We start from the raw sequence: 16,138 nt of genomic DNA, 5'->3' as shown, positions 1-16,138 counted from the left end.
GCTGGAGGTGAGGCCCCCGCGTCGCGCTGGGGCCCTCCCCTCCACCGAGGGGCAGCCGCGACCGTCACCGCTGCCACCCGGCGTCTTCGTTGTGATAAAAACATCAAGAAAAAAAGGCAATTAAGGAACAACCGGCCGTGCCGTACACGCTGAGCTGTACAAATCGCGATGGAGGAGATCCCAGGGAATAAACCACCCGTGAGGCCAGGCCGGCGGGCTCTCGTTAGTGGCGGCTCGGGAGAGGGCGGGGCCAACGGCCGCCCAACGGCCGCGCGGGCCTCACCTCACTTCCGGCGGTGACGCGCGGGGCCGCGCGCCGGAAGGGAGGCGAGGCGAGGCGGCCGTTGGGGCGCCATGGCGGAGTGCTCGGCGCTGCAGTTCGTGAGCCCCTACGCCTTCGAGGCCATGCAGAAGGTGGACGTGGTGCGGCTGGCGGCGCTGAGCGACCCCGAGCTGCGGCTGCTGCTGCCCTGCTTGGTGCGCATGGCCCTGTGCGCTCCCGCCGACCAGAGCCAGCGCTGGGCGCAGGACAAGAAGCTCATCCTGCGGCTGCTCTCGGGCGTGGAGGCCGTGAACTCCATCGTGGCGCTGCTCTCCGTGGACTTCCACGCGCTCGAGCAGGACGCCAGCAAGGAGCAGCAGCTGCGGTGAGGCCGCTCGCGGGAGCCGGCACGGGGGGATCGCCTGCCCGGCGCGGGCCCCGCGCTCGGCTGCTCACGCGCGGCTTCTCCTCGCCCCTAGGCACAAGCTGGGCGGGGGCAGCGGCGAGAGCGTCCTGGTGTCGCAGCTGCAGCACGGCCTCACGCTCGAGTTCGAGCACAGCGACTCGCCCCGCCGGCTGCGCCTCGTGCTCAGCGAGCTGCTCGCCATCATGAACAAGGTAAAGCCCGCGCCCCCGTCGCGTTGGGGCTGTGCCGTGGCCTGTCGCGGTGTTACCGCTGGGTCTTGTAGGACCGAAAACGAAGGTCCAGGAGACTGTTCTGCTGGTGGCTGAAGTGATGTCTGTTTCCCTTTTTGGTGCCCTGCTCCGGTCTGGAGTTGCTGCACCCAGATGTAACCTCCCAGTCCCTTGTGAGCAAACTCCTTGTGAAACAGATTCCCTGGGAAAGGTTTCCTTCCCCTCAGCAAAAAGAGCATCCTTTCTCACTTGATACTGTGCATTCTGTACGCAGACACAAGGGGGTGATTTGTAAGTGCAGACATATGTCAAGATGATGATGATGTGGCTTTTTCTTCTGTCTTTATGTTTTGGTGTTTTTTCTTTTTTTAACTACTACTGCAATATGATATTTAGCCATCATGTTCTTCCTCTTCCTCTGTGTGTTTTTCCTGTGAACTTATCCTGTTTATAGAATTCTTAGTAGGCTGCTTTTCTATTTCTAGAAAGATGCAATAATACCTGCTGTATTTAATTATATCTAATACTAAATATTTCTTTTTCTAAATGTGTTTTTCCTACCTATTCTATATTTATAGTTGTACGTTCTTGACAGCTTTTAATGTATTCAATCTGTTGAATTCAAAGCCTTGAAAGTCTGACAGGTGCTGCTGAGTTACACAGACTTGTGAAGCCCATTCTGTGGCGGTGAATATTGTCTCGTAGGTGTCAGAATCAAATGGTGAATTTTTTCTCAAGTCGTCTGAGCTCTTTGAGAGTCCTGTCTATCTGGAAGAAGCAGCAGATGTTCTCTGCATTTTGCAAGCAGGTGCGGTATTCCTAGTGCTTTTATTAGTGCTGTTTTGCTTGTGATTTCACTACTTCTTACAAATGCATGGAAAATTTACACCCTAATTTAGATAAAGTGCCCTAAATTAGGTAAGGTTAATCTCAGATATTGAGCTGTTTGAAACAGAAATAGACCAAAGATTAATTTTTCATTCATCAATTGGTGCATGTTAGAGATATTTGTATTAAAAGCTGCTTTTTGACTGTGACTTTAAAATCCTCTTTCCATCCAGAGCTGCCGTCACTGTTGCCCATAGTTGATGTAGCTGAAGCTCTGCTACATGTTAAAAATGGAGCCTGGTTCCTGTGCCTACTAGTGGCCAACGTTCCTGATAGTTTTAACGAGGGTGGGTGACACCTTCTCTGTGCCTAGCGTGCGTGTGTTTGTGTGGCTTTCTTCTGGAAAGGCCAGGTTTACTTAGACCTCCTCTTGAATGCTCAGTCTGTAGAGGTTTGATCAAGAACGGTGAACGGCAGGACGAGGAGAGCGTTGGCGGCCGTCGCAGGACAGAAGCACTTCGACATCTGTGTAAAATGAACCCTTCACAAGCTCTGAGGGTCCGCGGCATGGTGGTGAGTCTGTAATTAGTCTGTCACGACATGACGTGTGAATTGTGATCCTTATTGGAGCTTTAAAAAAAAGATGATTGAGCTTGCCTGTTTTGTCTAGGTGGAAGAGTGTCATCTACCAGGTCTTGGTGTTGCCTTGACCCTGGATCACACCAAAAACGAGTCTCCGGACGATGGAGTGAGTGACCTGGTGTGCTTTGTGAGTGGTTTGCTGCTTGGAACAAATGCCAAGGTTCGGACGTGGTTTGGCACTTTTATCCGAAATGGCCAGCAGGTATGAACATTTTTGAATATTCACTTTTACAGACTGTTTTTGTAAGTTGCTGTAACTTGTGTGGTTGTGGGCAGGCACGTTTGTCTGAGTGCATAGCTTCTACGTTCTTGACACAGCCTTTATGAGGCAGCCTCCTCTTGTTGAACCATCAGCTCTATAAATGGTGTTATTGAGGACAGCTATGTGGTGGTTCCTCTGAGACTTTTAGATACATGATCCAGTAGCCATGGAAACAAGGGGATTGTAAATTAGTTATGTTCACCTCATGTATGTGTTTGCGCTTAGTATTTGGAAGGGGAAGTTGTGTCTTGACTTGCCAGAGTTCATTAAAGCTTGTGGTTCACTGAAATAAACAGTTGTAACATGATCGTGTGTTGCCAGTTTCCCTGGTAATGAAAGTTTTATTTAAAAAATCCCCCTCTTCCCCTTTCTTTTGACTTGTCTTCGTCATTATGGAAGCTCTTATGTAACAAAATATCTGAAGACTTGAGGTTTATATTGTTGTTTTCATCTTTTAACCTTTCACGCAGAGAAAAAGAGATAATATCAGTTCTGTGCTTTGGCAAATGCGAAGGCAGCTGCTCCTGGAGCTCATGGGAATCCTTCCCACGGTTCGCAGCACACACATTGTTGAAGAAGCAGATGTTGATACGGAGCCAAATGTGTCCGTGTACTCGGGGCTGAAGGAAGAGCATGTTGTGAAAGCCAGCGCGTTGCTGCGTCTCTATTGCGCTTTGATGGGAATTGCTGGCCTGAAGTAATGAATGTTTTAATGCTCTGTTTTTATTCACTGTCTGTTCAATTTAAGCAGAGGTTGGGAGCTTTGGGCAATTTTAGCATGAACTGTCTCCTACTGTCATTGTGTTCTTGAGCGATTCGTGGCAGGATATGCCACTTTTCTCAAGGCTGGAATTGCCAGCTGCGGAAAGTTTCTTTCTCCTTGGAGAGAGAACAAATATAATAGAACTCTAAGGTCTGTGGAGACAAGTATTTTTGTGTGTGTGTGTGTGTTCCAGTACTACTCTTAGCAGAAAGTTTTTTGGCTTTTGTTTTTTTTCTATTAGTGAAGATCCATGTGTAAACTACACTCTTTTTTTTTTTTTTTTTTGCCAAAAATAATATTAGTACAAGAAAAGCTGTGTGCTATTTAATATTGCAAAATTCAGTCTTAAAAGACACCAAAAAAATGTCTAGACTTCAGCCTTTGGAGCAGTTTGTAGTTCAGAAAACAGCTGAAAACTCTTAACAACTTATCATGCACGGACTTTTAATTTTTCTCCACATTTAGAGTGTGATAGAGTAGTGTCTTCATATGTTATTAGTTTTAATTTTAAGTAGCCTATACCCTGAGGAAGCTTTTCCACTATTGATATCTTAATTTTTTTTTTTATGTGAATCTTAAATTCAAAGGCTACTGCCAGCTAAGCTTGATACTCATTTATTGATATTAACTTGATAAACAGATAACATGAGGTAACAGAGAAAATGCAAGTGATGTTTAAGTAATGACACTGGAAGTCTCTTCACTTTGAAATTAAGCAAGATTTTTTTTTTCCTGTTTAGACCCACTGATGAAGAGGCTGAGCAGCTACTTCAGCTAATGACCAGCCGTCCCCCTGCCACTCCAGCCGGCGTTCGCTTTGTGTCGCTCTCCTTCTGCATGCTTCTGGCCTTCTCCACCCTTGTCAGGTACCTCTCAATAGACAAGGAGCTTTGCAAAGATGCTTCTATTTGAGCACAGTTAAGGCAGTGACATCCCAGAGCTGCACAGCTCTTCTTATTCTTTGTATATATCGCCACACACTGGTTGGAAGGGGCTTGTCTTCTAGGACTGTGAGTAAATGGATGTTTGAGTCTTCTCACACTCTTGTTGCTGGTAAACACTTTTGAGAGGAAAATGTCTGTGTTAGTTTGAAGCGGTGTTTGGAGGCTGTTTTAGGCCTCGGTAATTCACTTTTCCGTTGAACAAGTTTGTGGCTAAACTCTTTAAAGATCTTGGACAGAAGAGTAGCAAATTGGTGACTTAGGGGTTGTAGCTTTGTACCCCCTGCTTTCAAGACAGGAAATTGGACTCTTGCACAGACTTCCAGGTGCGTGTTAGGTACCAGTACTTACCCATCTGTGCCACACTCAAGTGATTAAAAAAATGGTATTAAGATTGCTTCTTCAAATTTTGTTTTTTCTGCCTTGTTATTACTAGTAAAACTGTTTTCAATTACTGAGAAAAAAAATTCTCTTATGGGATTTCTTTGTGCAGTACCCCAGAACAGGAACAGCTCATGGTAATGTGGCTTAGTTGGATGATAAAGGAAGAAGCTTATTTTGAAAGGTAAGAGTAGGCTTTTTCTGTTTTTTTTTTTTTTTTTTTTTTTTTTTTATTCCAGTAATCTCACATTTATGTAGGCCCTGCTGGAAATTAACTCTTTCCTCTGTATTGATATAGCATCTCTGGTGTGTCTGCTTCCTTTGGAGAGATGCTGCTCTTGGTAGCGATGTATTTCCATAGTAATCAGCTCAGTGCTATCATTGATTTGGTCTGCTCCACTTTGGGAATGAAGGTAAACTCTTGTTTCCACCAAATATATTTCTCTATTAAATGCCTTCTTTTGCTGTATGTTTATACACCTATATTTGATCTTAGACGTAAAAACTGAGTTATTGCTAATATCCTTGAGCTAATATGTACTCAAGACATGAGTAATTGATTAAGTTCCTCTTGAAAAGCATCAAAATGTTCATACAGCTAGATGTAGAGGATGTACCTTCAAAAAGAGCTGACTTGTTGAAATCAATACTTGGAAAATATAAACTTTTTGGAAAGTTAATTGAAAGCCTTCTGAAACTGTCTGGAAAAGTTTTATTTTGAAAAGTTTGAAGAAATACCTATGATATAGTACTTAAACCATTTCTGAAGTTATGAAGAGAGACTCATGTCTGCTCTGCTGTCTTGGAGTAGAACAGTAAAGACAGCAGTAAAACAGCAAGTACTGTGTTCTTTGTTTCAGATTGTTATTAAGCCCAGCTCACTGAGCAGAATGAAGACTATCTTCACACAGGAGATTTTCACTGAACAGGTATTTTGAGACAAAGCTTCTTTTGTTTTTAGCTAAATAACTTAAGTTTGACCTAACAAAAGAATCCAAATGCTGCTGGTTGTGGAGAGCCTAGGCCCTTTCTTTTTTGTGTGTTTGTTGGTTATGCTTTTTTGAATGCTTGTGTTCTTTAATTATGAGGAAGCACATGCAGAAAAAATGTCCAGTATGAAACTATTTTTTTGCTACAGCAAGGAATTATGTACAAGTGTAGTGCATGTGCTACAACTGTACACATACTGCATTACACAAACTACATCAAGAAGTTGTTCAGCTTCCAAACACACAAAACTGAATATATGCTAGAACAGATACAGTTTTGTAACTTCGTTGTGTTGTGCTTATGTATGATGGTTGGGTGAATATTTGTGATATTTTTCTTGATAATTTTAACTTTCCCTTAGGTTGTGACAGCCCATGCTGTTCGTGTGCCTGTTACAGGCAATCTCAGTGGAAATATCACTGGATTTTTACCTATTCACTGCATTTACCAGCTTTTAAGAAGCCGGTCATTCACCAAGCACAAAGTATCCATTAAGGTATAACCTTCATTTTACTTCTGTTTATAACCTAGATGTTAACTAGATTTTGCAGACACTTATTTATCTTGATAAATTTACTTAGAAGTTATAATTTGAGCAGAATTCTCCATTAATCTAATTACATTTTACCATGTAATTTGAGCAGGAATACAACTCAATTAAGGTACCCAATTTTAGCTCTTTAATCTCGAGACTGGAACCTAAGGAAGTTATAAGAAAATTATTGCTGTTCCTTTTCTGCACTTATTCTTCTGAGCAGGAGTTTATTATTACCAACCAGGATATATTTTATTGGTAGAGCTGTGCAGGACAGCTCTACCATGATATGAGATTTATGACCATGTCCAACTCAGAGCTGGTATCACACCTTCCTAAATCACAGCCCCTTTCATTTGCCTAGCTAGGTAAAAAGGGATTTATGTGCAAACAAAAAAATGCTACTATCCATTTTTGAAACTAAACATATAGAGATATGTTTGTTTTTTTTTCTAGGACTGGATCTATAGGCAGCTCTGTGAAACCACCACTCCGCTTCATCCTCAGTTGCTTCCTCTTATTGATGTCTACATTAACTCTATTCTTACTCCGGCATCTAAATCCAACCCGGAAGCCACAAACCAACCTGTCACGGAACAGGAGATCTTGAATGTTTTTCAGGGACTCACTGGGGTAAGAGAAAGAAAAATGCTTTCTAAAAAATACTGGTTCTTTCTAGCAGTAATATGATTTGGAAAGTGAAAGTGCTTTATTTGGCATTGTCATATAACTTTTTTTTCTGACTCGGTTGTGTTACATCAAAAATCTTAGTTAACTGAAACACCCTGCTTAGGTTTGGGAGAAGCACTTTGTTTTTTGAAAGACACATGAGAATGTGTGGAAAGCATTCACTTGCATTAAAATCCTGGGATATGTCAATTTTAGTATCCCAAGATATTAAAAGCCTTTTTTTTTTTTTTTTTTTTTTCTTGAAAGGTTTCTTACAACCTTCAAATTGAGCCTTATATAGCTTGATATTTTAATCCAAGGTTTACTTCATTTGCAGGAAAACCCAAATTTTTGTTCTCAAGCACTGTGACTTCTTTATGTGATTTCATGTGCAGGGAGAAAATGCTCGACTTGCTCAGCGTTACAGCATCACAACACGCCTGCTCGTCCTCTACTACGTCCTGTCGTATGAAGAGGCTCTCCTGGCAAATACTAAGACACTAGGTATATGGGAATGCGATCAGCAGGCAACAGCTAAACTGAAAGTTAGATGCAAATACATGAATTCTTACAATAACCAAAGTTCATATTAGTGTCAAATTCAAAACTTGTGTAAGAAGTTTAGATCAGAGTTTATTTGGGAAGTGTAACTCTTGTAATAAAGCAGTGTTACTTTAGAAACTAAGGAGGTGAAAGTTCTACTAAAACTTATGTTTTAAGTTTACACGTTTAAAACTGTCTGTATTCTGTCCCCATTTCCTTATAGCTGCCATGCAAAAAAAACCCAAGTCTTACTCTTCAGCATTAATGGATCAAATTCCAATCAAGTACCTCATCCGCCAGGCACAGGGGCTGCAGCAGGAACTTGGAGGTAAATGTGTGTGAGTCTAGTGTGCATGAAGAAGGAGGGCTAAGCCTATTTCCAGCTTTGCACCTGCTCTCCATTTCATAGCGTGCCTTCTCTTTGGTGCTTGTTTTGAAGTCCGTCATGAATGATGTTACAGGTAGGTTTAGAATGTCATAGTGAAAGTTTGGGGAAGATGAGTACGTTTAGAGTAGGTTTGAATTACCTGAGAATTTTATAGTTATTCCAGTTACTGCAGGGTTCTCCCACCTTTCCAAAATGGAAGTTTTCTTTTTGTTGGGAGTTAAAATTTTAGCTCTAAACATCTCATTCGTCAAACATCAGTTTAATAAATGATTTGGTTATAGTCTGTTACTGAGCTCATAGGGACATAACGTGTTCAGGTGCATGATGCAGGTGTTCAAGATTTATACTGTCTTGACCCCCTTTCAGGCTTGCACTCTGCACTGCTCCGCCTTCTTGCTACTAACTATCCACACCTCTGCATTGTGGAGGACTGGATCTGTGAGGAGCAGATCACTGGCACTGATGCCTTGCTGAGGAGGATGCTTCTTACCAACACTGCCAAAAATCATTCTCCCAAACAGCTCCAGGAAGGTAAATATAACTTAATGCGAAGTACACAGTTTTCTTTCCTAATTGTTTGGAATATAGATGGTCTGGGAGTGTATCCACCTGAATCATTTGATTATACTCGTTCTGCTGCAAGCTTGTTTCGAGTCAGTGAACAAACCTGAAGGATTTCTAAAATGTCCAATTTTATCAAAATCTCATTGTATTTATTTTATAGCCTTTTCCATGCTCCCAGGAAACCATACCCAGCTGATGCAGATTCTGGAACATTTAACACTTCTCTCTGCTGGTGAATTGATCCCATATGCAGAAGTACTAACTTCAAACATGAATCAGTTGCTAAATGCTGGGGTCCCACGGAGGATTCTTCAGACAGTCAATAAACTTTGGATGGTTCTGAACACTGTCATGCCACGAAGGTAAGTTCAAACTACTGATCTGTTTATTGTTGCCGATGGGTGGAATGCAGCCTTCTATTTTTAAAACAGTGCCATGCTGCCTTTGTGTGTCACAATAAACTTAAGACTGGGTCCAGGAGTTGGAAGCTGCGATTGACTAGACTGTGCTGGATTTACATTGCTTTGTGCATTGTTGAAATTTTGGATTTGATCTCTATTTAAAAGGAAGGTAGTTTTTGTCTTTGGGGGAAAGGGAGTCTATAGTTGGCTTAAAATATAATGCAATGGTTTTATTGTATATATTGTTTATGACATATAGCTAGAACACTTTCTCTGGTAAGAGTGTGCTTTTTGGAGGCAGTAGATACTCTGTATTGCCAACAAAAACATAGGCTGGTTGACACTTCTCACAATATAAGTTGACTATAGCTTGGCTAACCTCAGGAGCTGCAAATGCAGGGTTTTTTTTGTTGTTGTTTGTTTGTTTTGTTCCTTGGTGGGCTCAGAAAAAATTGATTAAGTGAATATCCAAATGTTTGTGATCCTCCTTTTTTATTATGCGTTATCTTTTTAAAATGTTAAAAATAATCTCATTTGTAGGTTGTGGGTCATGACTGTTAATGCTCTGCAGCCTTCAGTAAAAATAGTCCGACAGCAGAAATACACTCAGAATGATCTTATGATTGACCCTTTGATTGTACTACGATGTGATCAGAGAGTTCATAGGTAAGATCTCTCTTAATTTCCTCTGATGCTCTGTGGTGGATGCATAATGAGTGCTATCTCACAGTAGACTTTGAAGACTTCGAGTACTTCAAAATATTTTCAAACTAGTTGAACTTGTAAGTTCTGTCTCTTGCTTCACTCTTGTCTGAAGCTTGTTGGTGTGCGTGCTGGCTGAACTGTGCAGTTTCAGCATTTAGCTCTGTGCAGGTGAGTGTCTGGTTGGACAAACCTTGAAGCTAGGCTTGTTTTGGAAACTGGGATTGTAAATGGATTTGCACATAGATCCATCCATTTTGTTAGATTTGTGCGTGTGATTTTGTTCTGAATAGACATTGTGGCATGCTTAAAATGGCTGCTGCCACATGGTGGTGGTTCTAACTGTTACATCCTTCCACTTTATATTGTCTTTTGCCATCCCTCATGGGTCTGGAAATATTCCATCTTTCTGAGTAAAAATTTCTGCAAGTGAGTGCTTGATGAATATGACAAAAGTAGATTTAATTCATTTCTCAAGTATTTTAGTAGTACTTGGCATGTCAGTGATGACAGGGAGATGTATAACACTGCTTTATGGCTTTGTTATAGAAGAAGCAGCTGAGCGTTTTAGTAATAAAAATGTTCTTAACTGGTAGCAACAAGCCAACATTTAAGGAGAACATGAAGTAATGCAAACAATTCAAACCAAAATTTGCAAATGCTTTGCTTTTTCACAGTCTGAAGAAAATTGTATTTGTTATTTAAAAATATGTTAATCATTCTGAATATACTTAAGCCTCTAGCTTTATTCCTTTTGTGTTTTTCCATGCCTTTTGTCAGTTGTAGTTTATTCTTCCCGTTTTGCTTTTTCATTATATTTCTGTTCATAATAAAAGGCTAATAGTCATCCTGATTTGTTCTTCATATTCTTGCATGTATCTGTCTGCCCTTGTCTTAGAGCAACTTAGTCATTAATCCAATTTCCATTTCACTTGCTTCATTATGGTACTTCTCTGCTAGATTTCAAATTTCTACTGATCCCATTTCTAATGACAATCTCTAGGTGAAATATTTACAAATATGTCCATTCAGTCTTGGATGAAAATAGATAATACCAATTTTCTAAAACTGTTAGGGAGATTTATAATGCAGCATTATGGAAACAGTCATATAGAGGTTGTCTGCTTTGTTTTTCTATCTCCATCACTCAGATCATTATTTTGGCTTCATGTACAGAAAATAATTTTATGATTTCTTTTGTTCATAGGGATTGTGACCATTAGTATTGTGTTGTGTTATGGAAAACAGATTTAGTATGAACCAGACGATAACCGAGGAGTGTTCATAGTTGGTTATTATTACCAACATACTGCTCTGCCTCCTGAAATACCTTTACTTTAACATGTGTGTCTCTATTAGGAGTCCCCCTCTGATGGATATAACTTTGCACATGCTGAATGGATATCTTCTTGCTTCAAAAGCCTACCTCAATGCTCACCTCAAGGAAACAGCCGACCAGGACATCAGGCCATCCCAAAACAACACAATGGGTCCAGAGACCCCTGAAGTTACCAGGGAAGAACTAAAAAATGCACTGCTTGCTGCTCAGGTAAAAGGGAGAAACAGATGCTAACTGCAGTGGGTAAAGCAATGATAGGCTTGGAAGTTTAAATAATACAGCATGGTTAAACAAACAATCAAAATCTTTTTTAACTTTTTGTTCCCAGGATAGTGCTGCTGTGCAGATTCTTTTGGAAATCTGTTTACCTACAGATGATGAGAAAGCTCAGAGCAGTAATACCCACAGCCTTCTGAAAAGTGTTTACAGTTCCTCTGGCTCTAAGAGCCCCGAAGTAGTGGAAGAAGATGACGACGACAGCTTGCTGTGTAACCTCCGAGAGGTCCAGTGCCTCATCTGCTGTCTGCTGCATCAGATGTACATAGCTGATCCCAACATAGTCAAACTGGTTCATTTCCAGGTTTGGTTTGCATTTTTTAGTTCTCAGCTGGTTCCTTGCTTAGGAAAGAGCCAAATGAAGTGTTGGAATGCTGCTGTTTGTTCCCCAGAAATTGTGATAACCTTCCCATTTCCCCAGGCTTGTACTGCCTATGTTTTCTTCCTCTTTCAGTGCAAGTGCTAAGTACTGTGGCCAAGAGGGGAGCAGCTAAATGACGCCTGTTCCTCATCATTAAATATAAGCTTTATTTGTCACTGCCCTTCTGCCTGCCAAACTAGTGTGTCCATTTGAGGCCAGGATTTAAATTAGCTTAATTATCTTATAATTATTTGTTCCACATCTTGTGTTAGTTACTTCTTTCTGGCTGTGTTTTAAAATTACATCATCTGTTATTCAGAACTGAAATTTGGCTTCAAATATAAACTATTTTTTGTTTGGGCATATTTTGTTTGTTTAGAGTAGAAGAAGGGTTGCTTCTGCCAAAACAGTGGTAGAACTTCTTCCCAAAAGGGGATAGAGTGGAGCGATTTTTTTGCTGTAAATGTGTTTCTTGGCGTATGTTAAATTGCTCGTTGCCAGCTGGCTGTGTCTCTGCTGTCACCTGAAACTGATAAAGTGACTAGAAAAGTCATAGTGATCCTGGTGTGAAATAAGCATATGGGGCCTGGAGTGAATTTTGGAACAGAGAGGAAGGGCGCAAAAGGAAGAGGTCACTGCAGCTTGGCTTGGTCTGGGGCATGGAAGGGCACTTGGTGTGAAAAATAATAAATTAAATCTTGAAGATAAAGAATTGATTCAGAGCCAGGGTGTGTTACCAGCCCATTTTGCATGGCTTTGGGTTATGGACTTGTTGCATAAAGTCCTGAATGAAACCAAGTTGCAAGTATATATGCTTTGAAACAGCACTAGTGCTGTTTTAATCTAGCTGAATATCTTAACCACTTAAGATTTTTTTAAATAGTTTTGACATACGTGTTCTCTTTCCTACATTTTACAGGGTTATCCATGTGAACTTCTGGCCCTGACAGTGGCAGGGATTCCGTCCATGCACATCTGCCTGGATTTCATACCTGAGCTCATTGCCCAGCCTGAGCTTGAAAAACAGGTACTGTACAGTCAACAAGTTTGGGAGTCACTGTAATTAGTTAGCTGTTGAAGTATTGGTGTGGGGAGGGGGGAAATAAAAGGATCGCTATTAAGGTAACTATGAAATAAAATGAAAATTCCTAAAATAATTTAAATTTCTCATTTGCCAGCTATCTCACCAAATTCTTTCCTCATTCTAAATGCAAGAACTCCCTCACAAAGTCTATCAGAATGACATGAGCTGTTTTCCTCAACTTTATGGTGTATGAATCTTAATTGTAGTGGTTTCTTTTCAGTATAAGCTCAGCAAAGGAGTTGGAACTTTGCTTTAGAAGTGTTTCTTCTGTATTTTTGAAGCCTTTTGATTATGAAAAACAGTGATAATTATTACTCCCTTCACAATTTATAGGCCTAGGATTGATATGTTGTAATAAGGGGAGATTAAGAAAATAAAACAAAGACTCTCCCAAACTGGTTTTGCTTGGGGTTTGTTTGTTTGTTTTGTATCAAGCCAACTTTCTAAATACTTGCATTTAATCCCTTCTCAGATATTCAGTTACTACTGATAAGAAGGCACTCACTAAAATTAAAAACAGAATACATTGAACACGAAACAGCTTTTACTGGGATTATGTTGTGAATTGTGTATTGCTTTGCCTCTCACCAACAATATTGGAACAAACTGTCTGTGGTGGAGGTCCTGAATCATTAATTCTGGTACTTGCGTTAATTTTAAACTTCTGAGACTTTTTCTTCATGTGTACAGAAACATTTTACAGTAATTACTAAAAGGCTTCTCCTTATTGGTAAAATGGGAATATTTGCTAAATATTAAGTTATTGAGGAGTTTTGGATTGAAAGTGCAAAGTCATCTGTAACTTTATTGTCTGTTTCTTTTTTTCTTTTCACCTACTTAACAGATATTTGCAATCCAGTTGCTTTCGTTTCTGTGTATCCAGTATGCGCTGCCCAAATCTCTGAGTGTGGCTCGTTTAGCAATCAATGTCATGGGAACCCTCCTCACGGGTAGGCAATTCCAGTGACACCTAAGCATGTTTGGAAATTTAATTTGTCTAGGCTGAATAGAATTTTGCCAAAATGCTAGTGTGTTAATTGTGCTCATAAACATAACAATTCTTGACTACATTTTGGTAATGGATCCTTCTTAACTAACCGTTTGCTCTTCCCTTGACAGTCTTAACCCAGTCAAAGCGCTATGCCTTTTTTATGCCAACGCTGCCTTGTTTGGTTTCGTTCTGTCAAGCCTTTCCACCCTTGTATGAGGATATCATGTCCCTGCTGATACAAGTAGGGCAAGTCTGTGCCTCTGACGTTGCCACGCAGACAAGAGACTTCGATCCAATTATTACACGTACGTAAGGCATCTTCTATTTCAGAAACTCATGTCCCAGGGAGAAAATGATGTTCAGTGTTGCAAATGTTTTGAGTGCCTTTTGAATGCAAAATAAAACTTAGTACCATTATCTTGTAAATACAGAAGAGATAGGGAGAGGTACTCTGTGGAATGAAACCTGGTGTATGAAACAGGAATGGTTCAAATTTACTATTTCACAATATGTGTATTTGCATGAAGGGTATAGTATAACAATTATCTTTGCTGTATTTATTTGCATTTTTTTTAACTTAATTTTCTAGGTCTCCAGCAACTAAAGGAGAAACCAAAGGAAATTCTAGGACTTTGCAAAGATCCATCTTACAAAAGTTGTTCAAGAGACATTGCAAGCATGGACCCTGATGTTCAGTTATGCCAATGTGTTGAAAGTACTATCATTGAAATAATTAACATGAGTGTAAGTGGAGTTTAGGAAGAAGAGAAATGAAATTGTGTCATAGCTAGTATTGCTGTCTGTGATGTCTAAATCTGGAGAGAGCTGCCAACTGGATTGAGAAACCGGAGCACAAATCCTTGTCTTTCATCCAGTGGATTTAGTTATGGCCGAACTCTGTCAAAAGAAAAGAATTCTTCAGAGTCTTAGGCTGCTTCCAGTGAAAACTTCTCACAATTAGCCATCCAGTGAAAGTGGGCATGATTTGTAGGCATGCTGCGTTGCTCCAGGAACTGAGCAGCACACCTATACATGGTTTTATAACACTTCTTGGAAAACACAGGGTTAGTTGAGCAAACGGCAAAACAATGGGTGAAAAAAGTTTGAAGTTGGAGAACTTATGTTCAAATGAATTAGTGTTCCAGAGGCTCAAAGAAGTTGGAATAAAATACCCCACAGATGACTGGAAGTGGTGCAAGTTGTGGCATTGCACTCAGACATAAGAAAATGTGTTTTTTATTTGCTGTTTGAACAATTGGCTGAAGTGTGAATTCATGAGATGAGTAACTTTAATTCATTTAAGATCAGTAAGCCCTCATTAAAAGTTTGAAAGGGGTCTAAAAGAAGCTTTGTATTACAAATGAACTATGTAAGCAGGATCTTTAAAGCATGTATCTTTTGAATGCTGCTCAGATGTCTTATTTTTTAAATGCAGCACTTAGTTTAAAAAGAGATGAGAAAGATTGAGGGAAGTAAAGTACAAAGTATCTGAATTGTCATTAGGTTAAGATTTAAAAAAAAGGAAAGTGGTATTGGATAACAGAAGATAAATTTCACTGCAGTGAATGGAATGACAGATTTTAGCCACACCAGTGTGGTTACATCCTCAAGACTTGCAGCTTGCGGGACAAGAAAACCGAAATAAAATTTAAGGATTGGCTGGCTCTTGTGGCAGAGGTGAATGTAGCTCTGCAACACACTGTAACTGCTTGAGTTGTCAATCCAGCGTTTGCTGTTGTGAAAATGACAGTAGTTTGAGTCCTTAACTAAGATATTTCTTTCATTTTAAACCACTTTATATTCCAGAATTCCAGAATTCACCAGTTTACTTTAGTCTGCTGCCTGTCTTGCCTAGCTTTTCTTTTAGATGGGTTGGGATGTGATGGAGAAAAGCTGGCACTGAATGGTCGAGCCAGGGTACTGTGCACATTCCTGACTTACCAGCATGCCTGCTGCACCAGCGTGCTAACACCATGCGTCTGCCACAAGTATTTTTGGCATTGTGATGTAAAGTATGTAAATAATTTAAATTTATGTATTTTTTCCTCTTACACCTGTGTTTTTATATACTGTAGTAGATATTTAAGTAAAAACAAGTGTATGTTTTGGACTCCTTTGTAGATGTGCCTACTTTTACTTTTCCTCTATTGACTTAAGTTTATTAGCTTGACTCCTGTGTTTGATAACAGGGAAAAAGCCCTCCTAAAAAGTGAGAAACCCCAGGAAAGTGCAGAATTCCAGTCTTTCTAGTGAATGGCCAAGGAGAAGACGTAAGGTTCAGGGTTGTTTTAAATGAACGAAATCTTTAAAATTATACACAGGCTCCGCCCCCGCTTCCCCGCGACCCTCGTTACCTGCCGGAGGCCCTGAAAGGCGCTGCCGCCATCACCGCTGCGACCGGCTGGTTGCGCAGCAACGAAGACAACCCGCGAGTCAACAAGGCCCTTCACGATTGGTTCCCACAGCCAGGCGCGGGAAGGCGGGAGCGACTGAGTTCGCGGCCTGCTGATTGGCGGCGCCGGGCCTTTCCTGTCAGCTGATTGGCGGGCGGGGCGGTGACCGGGGCGGAGGCGGGAAGGA

General features: G+C 40.8%; 1 protein-coding gene across 1 annotated transcript; it reads left to right on the top strand.

Annotated features, from left to right (window-relative positions):
* Positions 1-354: 354 nt before the first annotated feature.
* Positions 355-14,667, top strand: INTS2 (integrator complex subunit 2). The gene is made up of 24 exons (XM_088535891.1): positions 355-647; positions 742-880; positions 1,604-1,706; positions 1,960-2,073; positions 2,169-2,299; positions 2,397-2,570; positions 3,101-3,327; positions 4,134-4,259; positions 4,828-4,899; positions 5,014-5,128; positions 5,576-5,644; positions 6,067-6,201; positions 6,697-6,873; positions 7,305-7,413; positions 7,676-7,780; positions 8,207-8,371; positions 8,565-8,766; positions 9,346-9,471; positions 10,867-11,056; positions 11,175-11,426; positions 12,403-12,510; positions 13,412-13,517; positions 13,687-13,863; positions 14,148-14,667. Exons 1-24 carry the CDS (start codon positions 355-357, stop codon positions 14,315-14,317), a joined length of 3,585 nt encoding a protein of 1,194 aa, XP_088392017.1. The 3' UTR covers positions 14,318-14,667.
* The last annotated feature ends 1,471 nt before the right edge of the window (positions 14,668-16,138 follow it).

Source organism: Tinamus guttatus, unplaced genomic scaffold (assembly GCF_059628265.1).
Source record: "Tinamus guttatus ecotype Peru unplaced genomic scaffold, ASM5962826v1 Tinamus_guttatus_pri_ptg000043l, whole genome shotgun sequence".
Taxonomy (NCBI): domain Eukaryota; kingdom Metazoa; phylum Chordata; class Aves; order Tinamiformes; family Tinamidae; genus Tinamus; species Tinamus guttatus.
The sequence above is the reverse complement of the archived record's forward strand: the minus strand, read 5'-3'. Positions and strand labels throughout refer to the sequence as shown.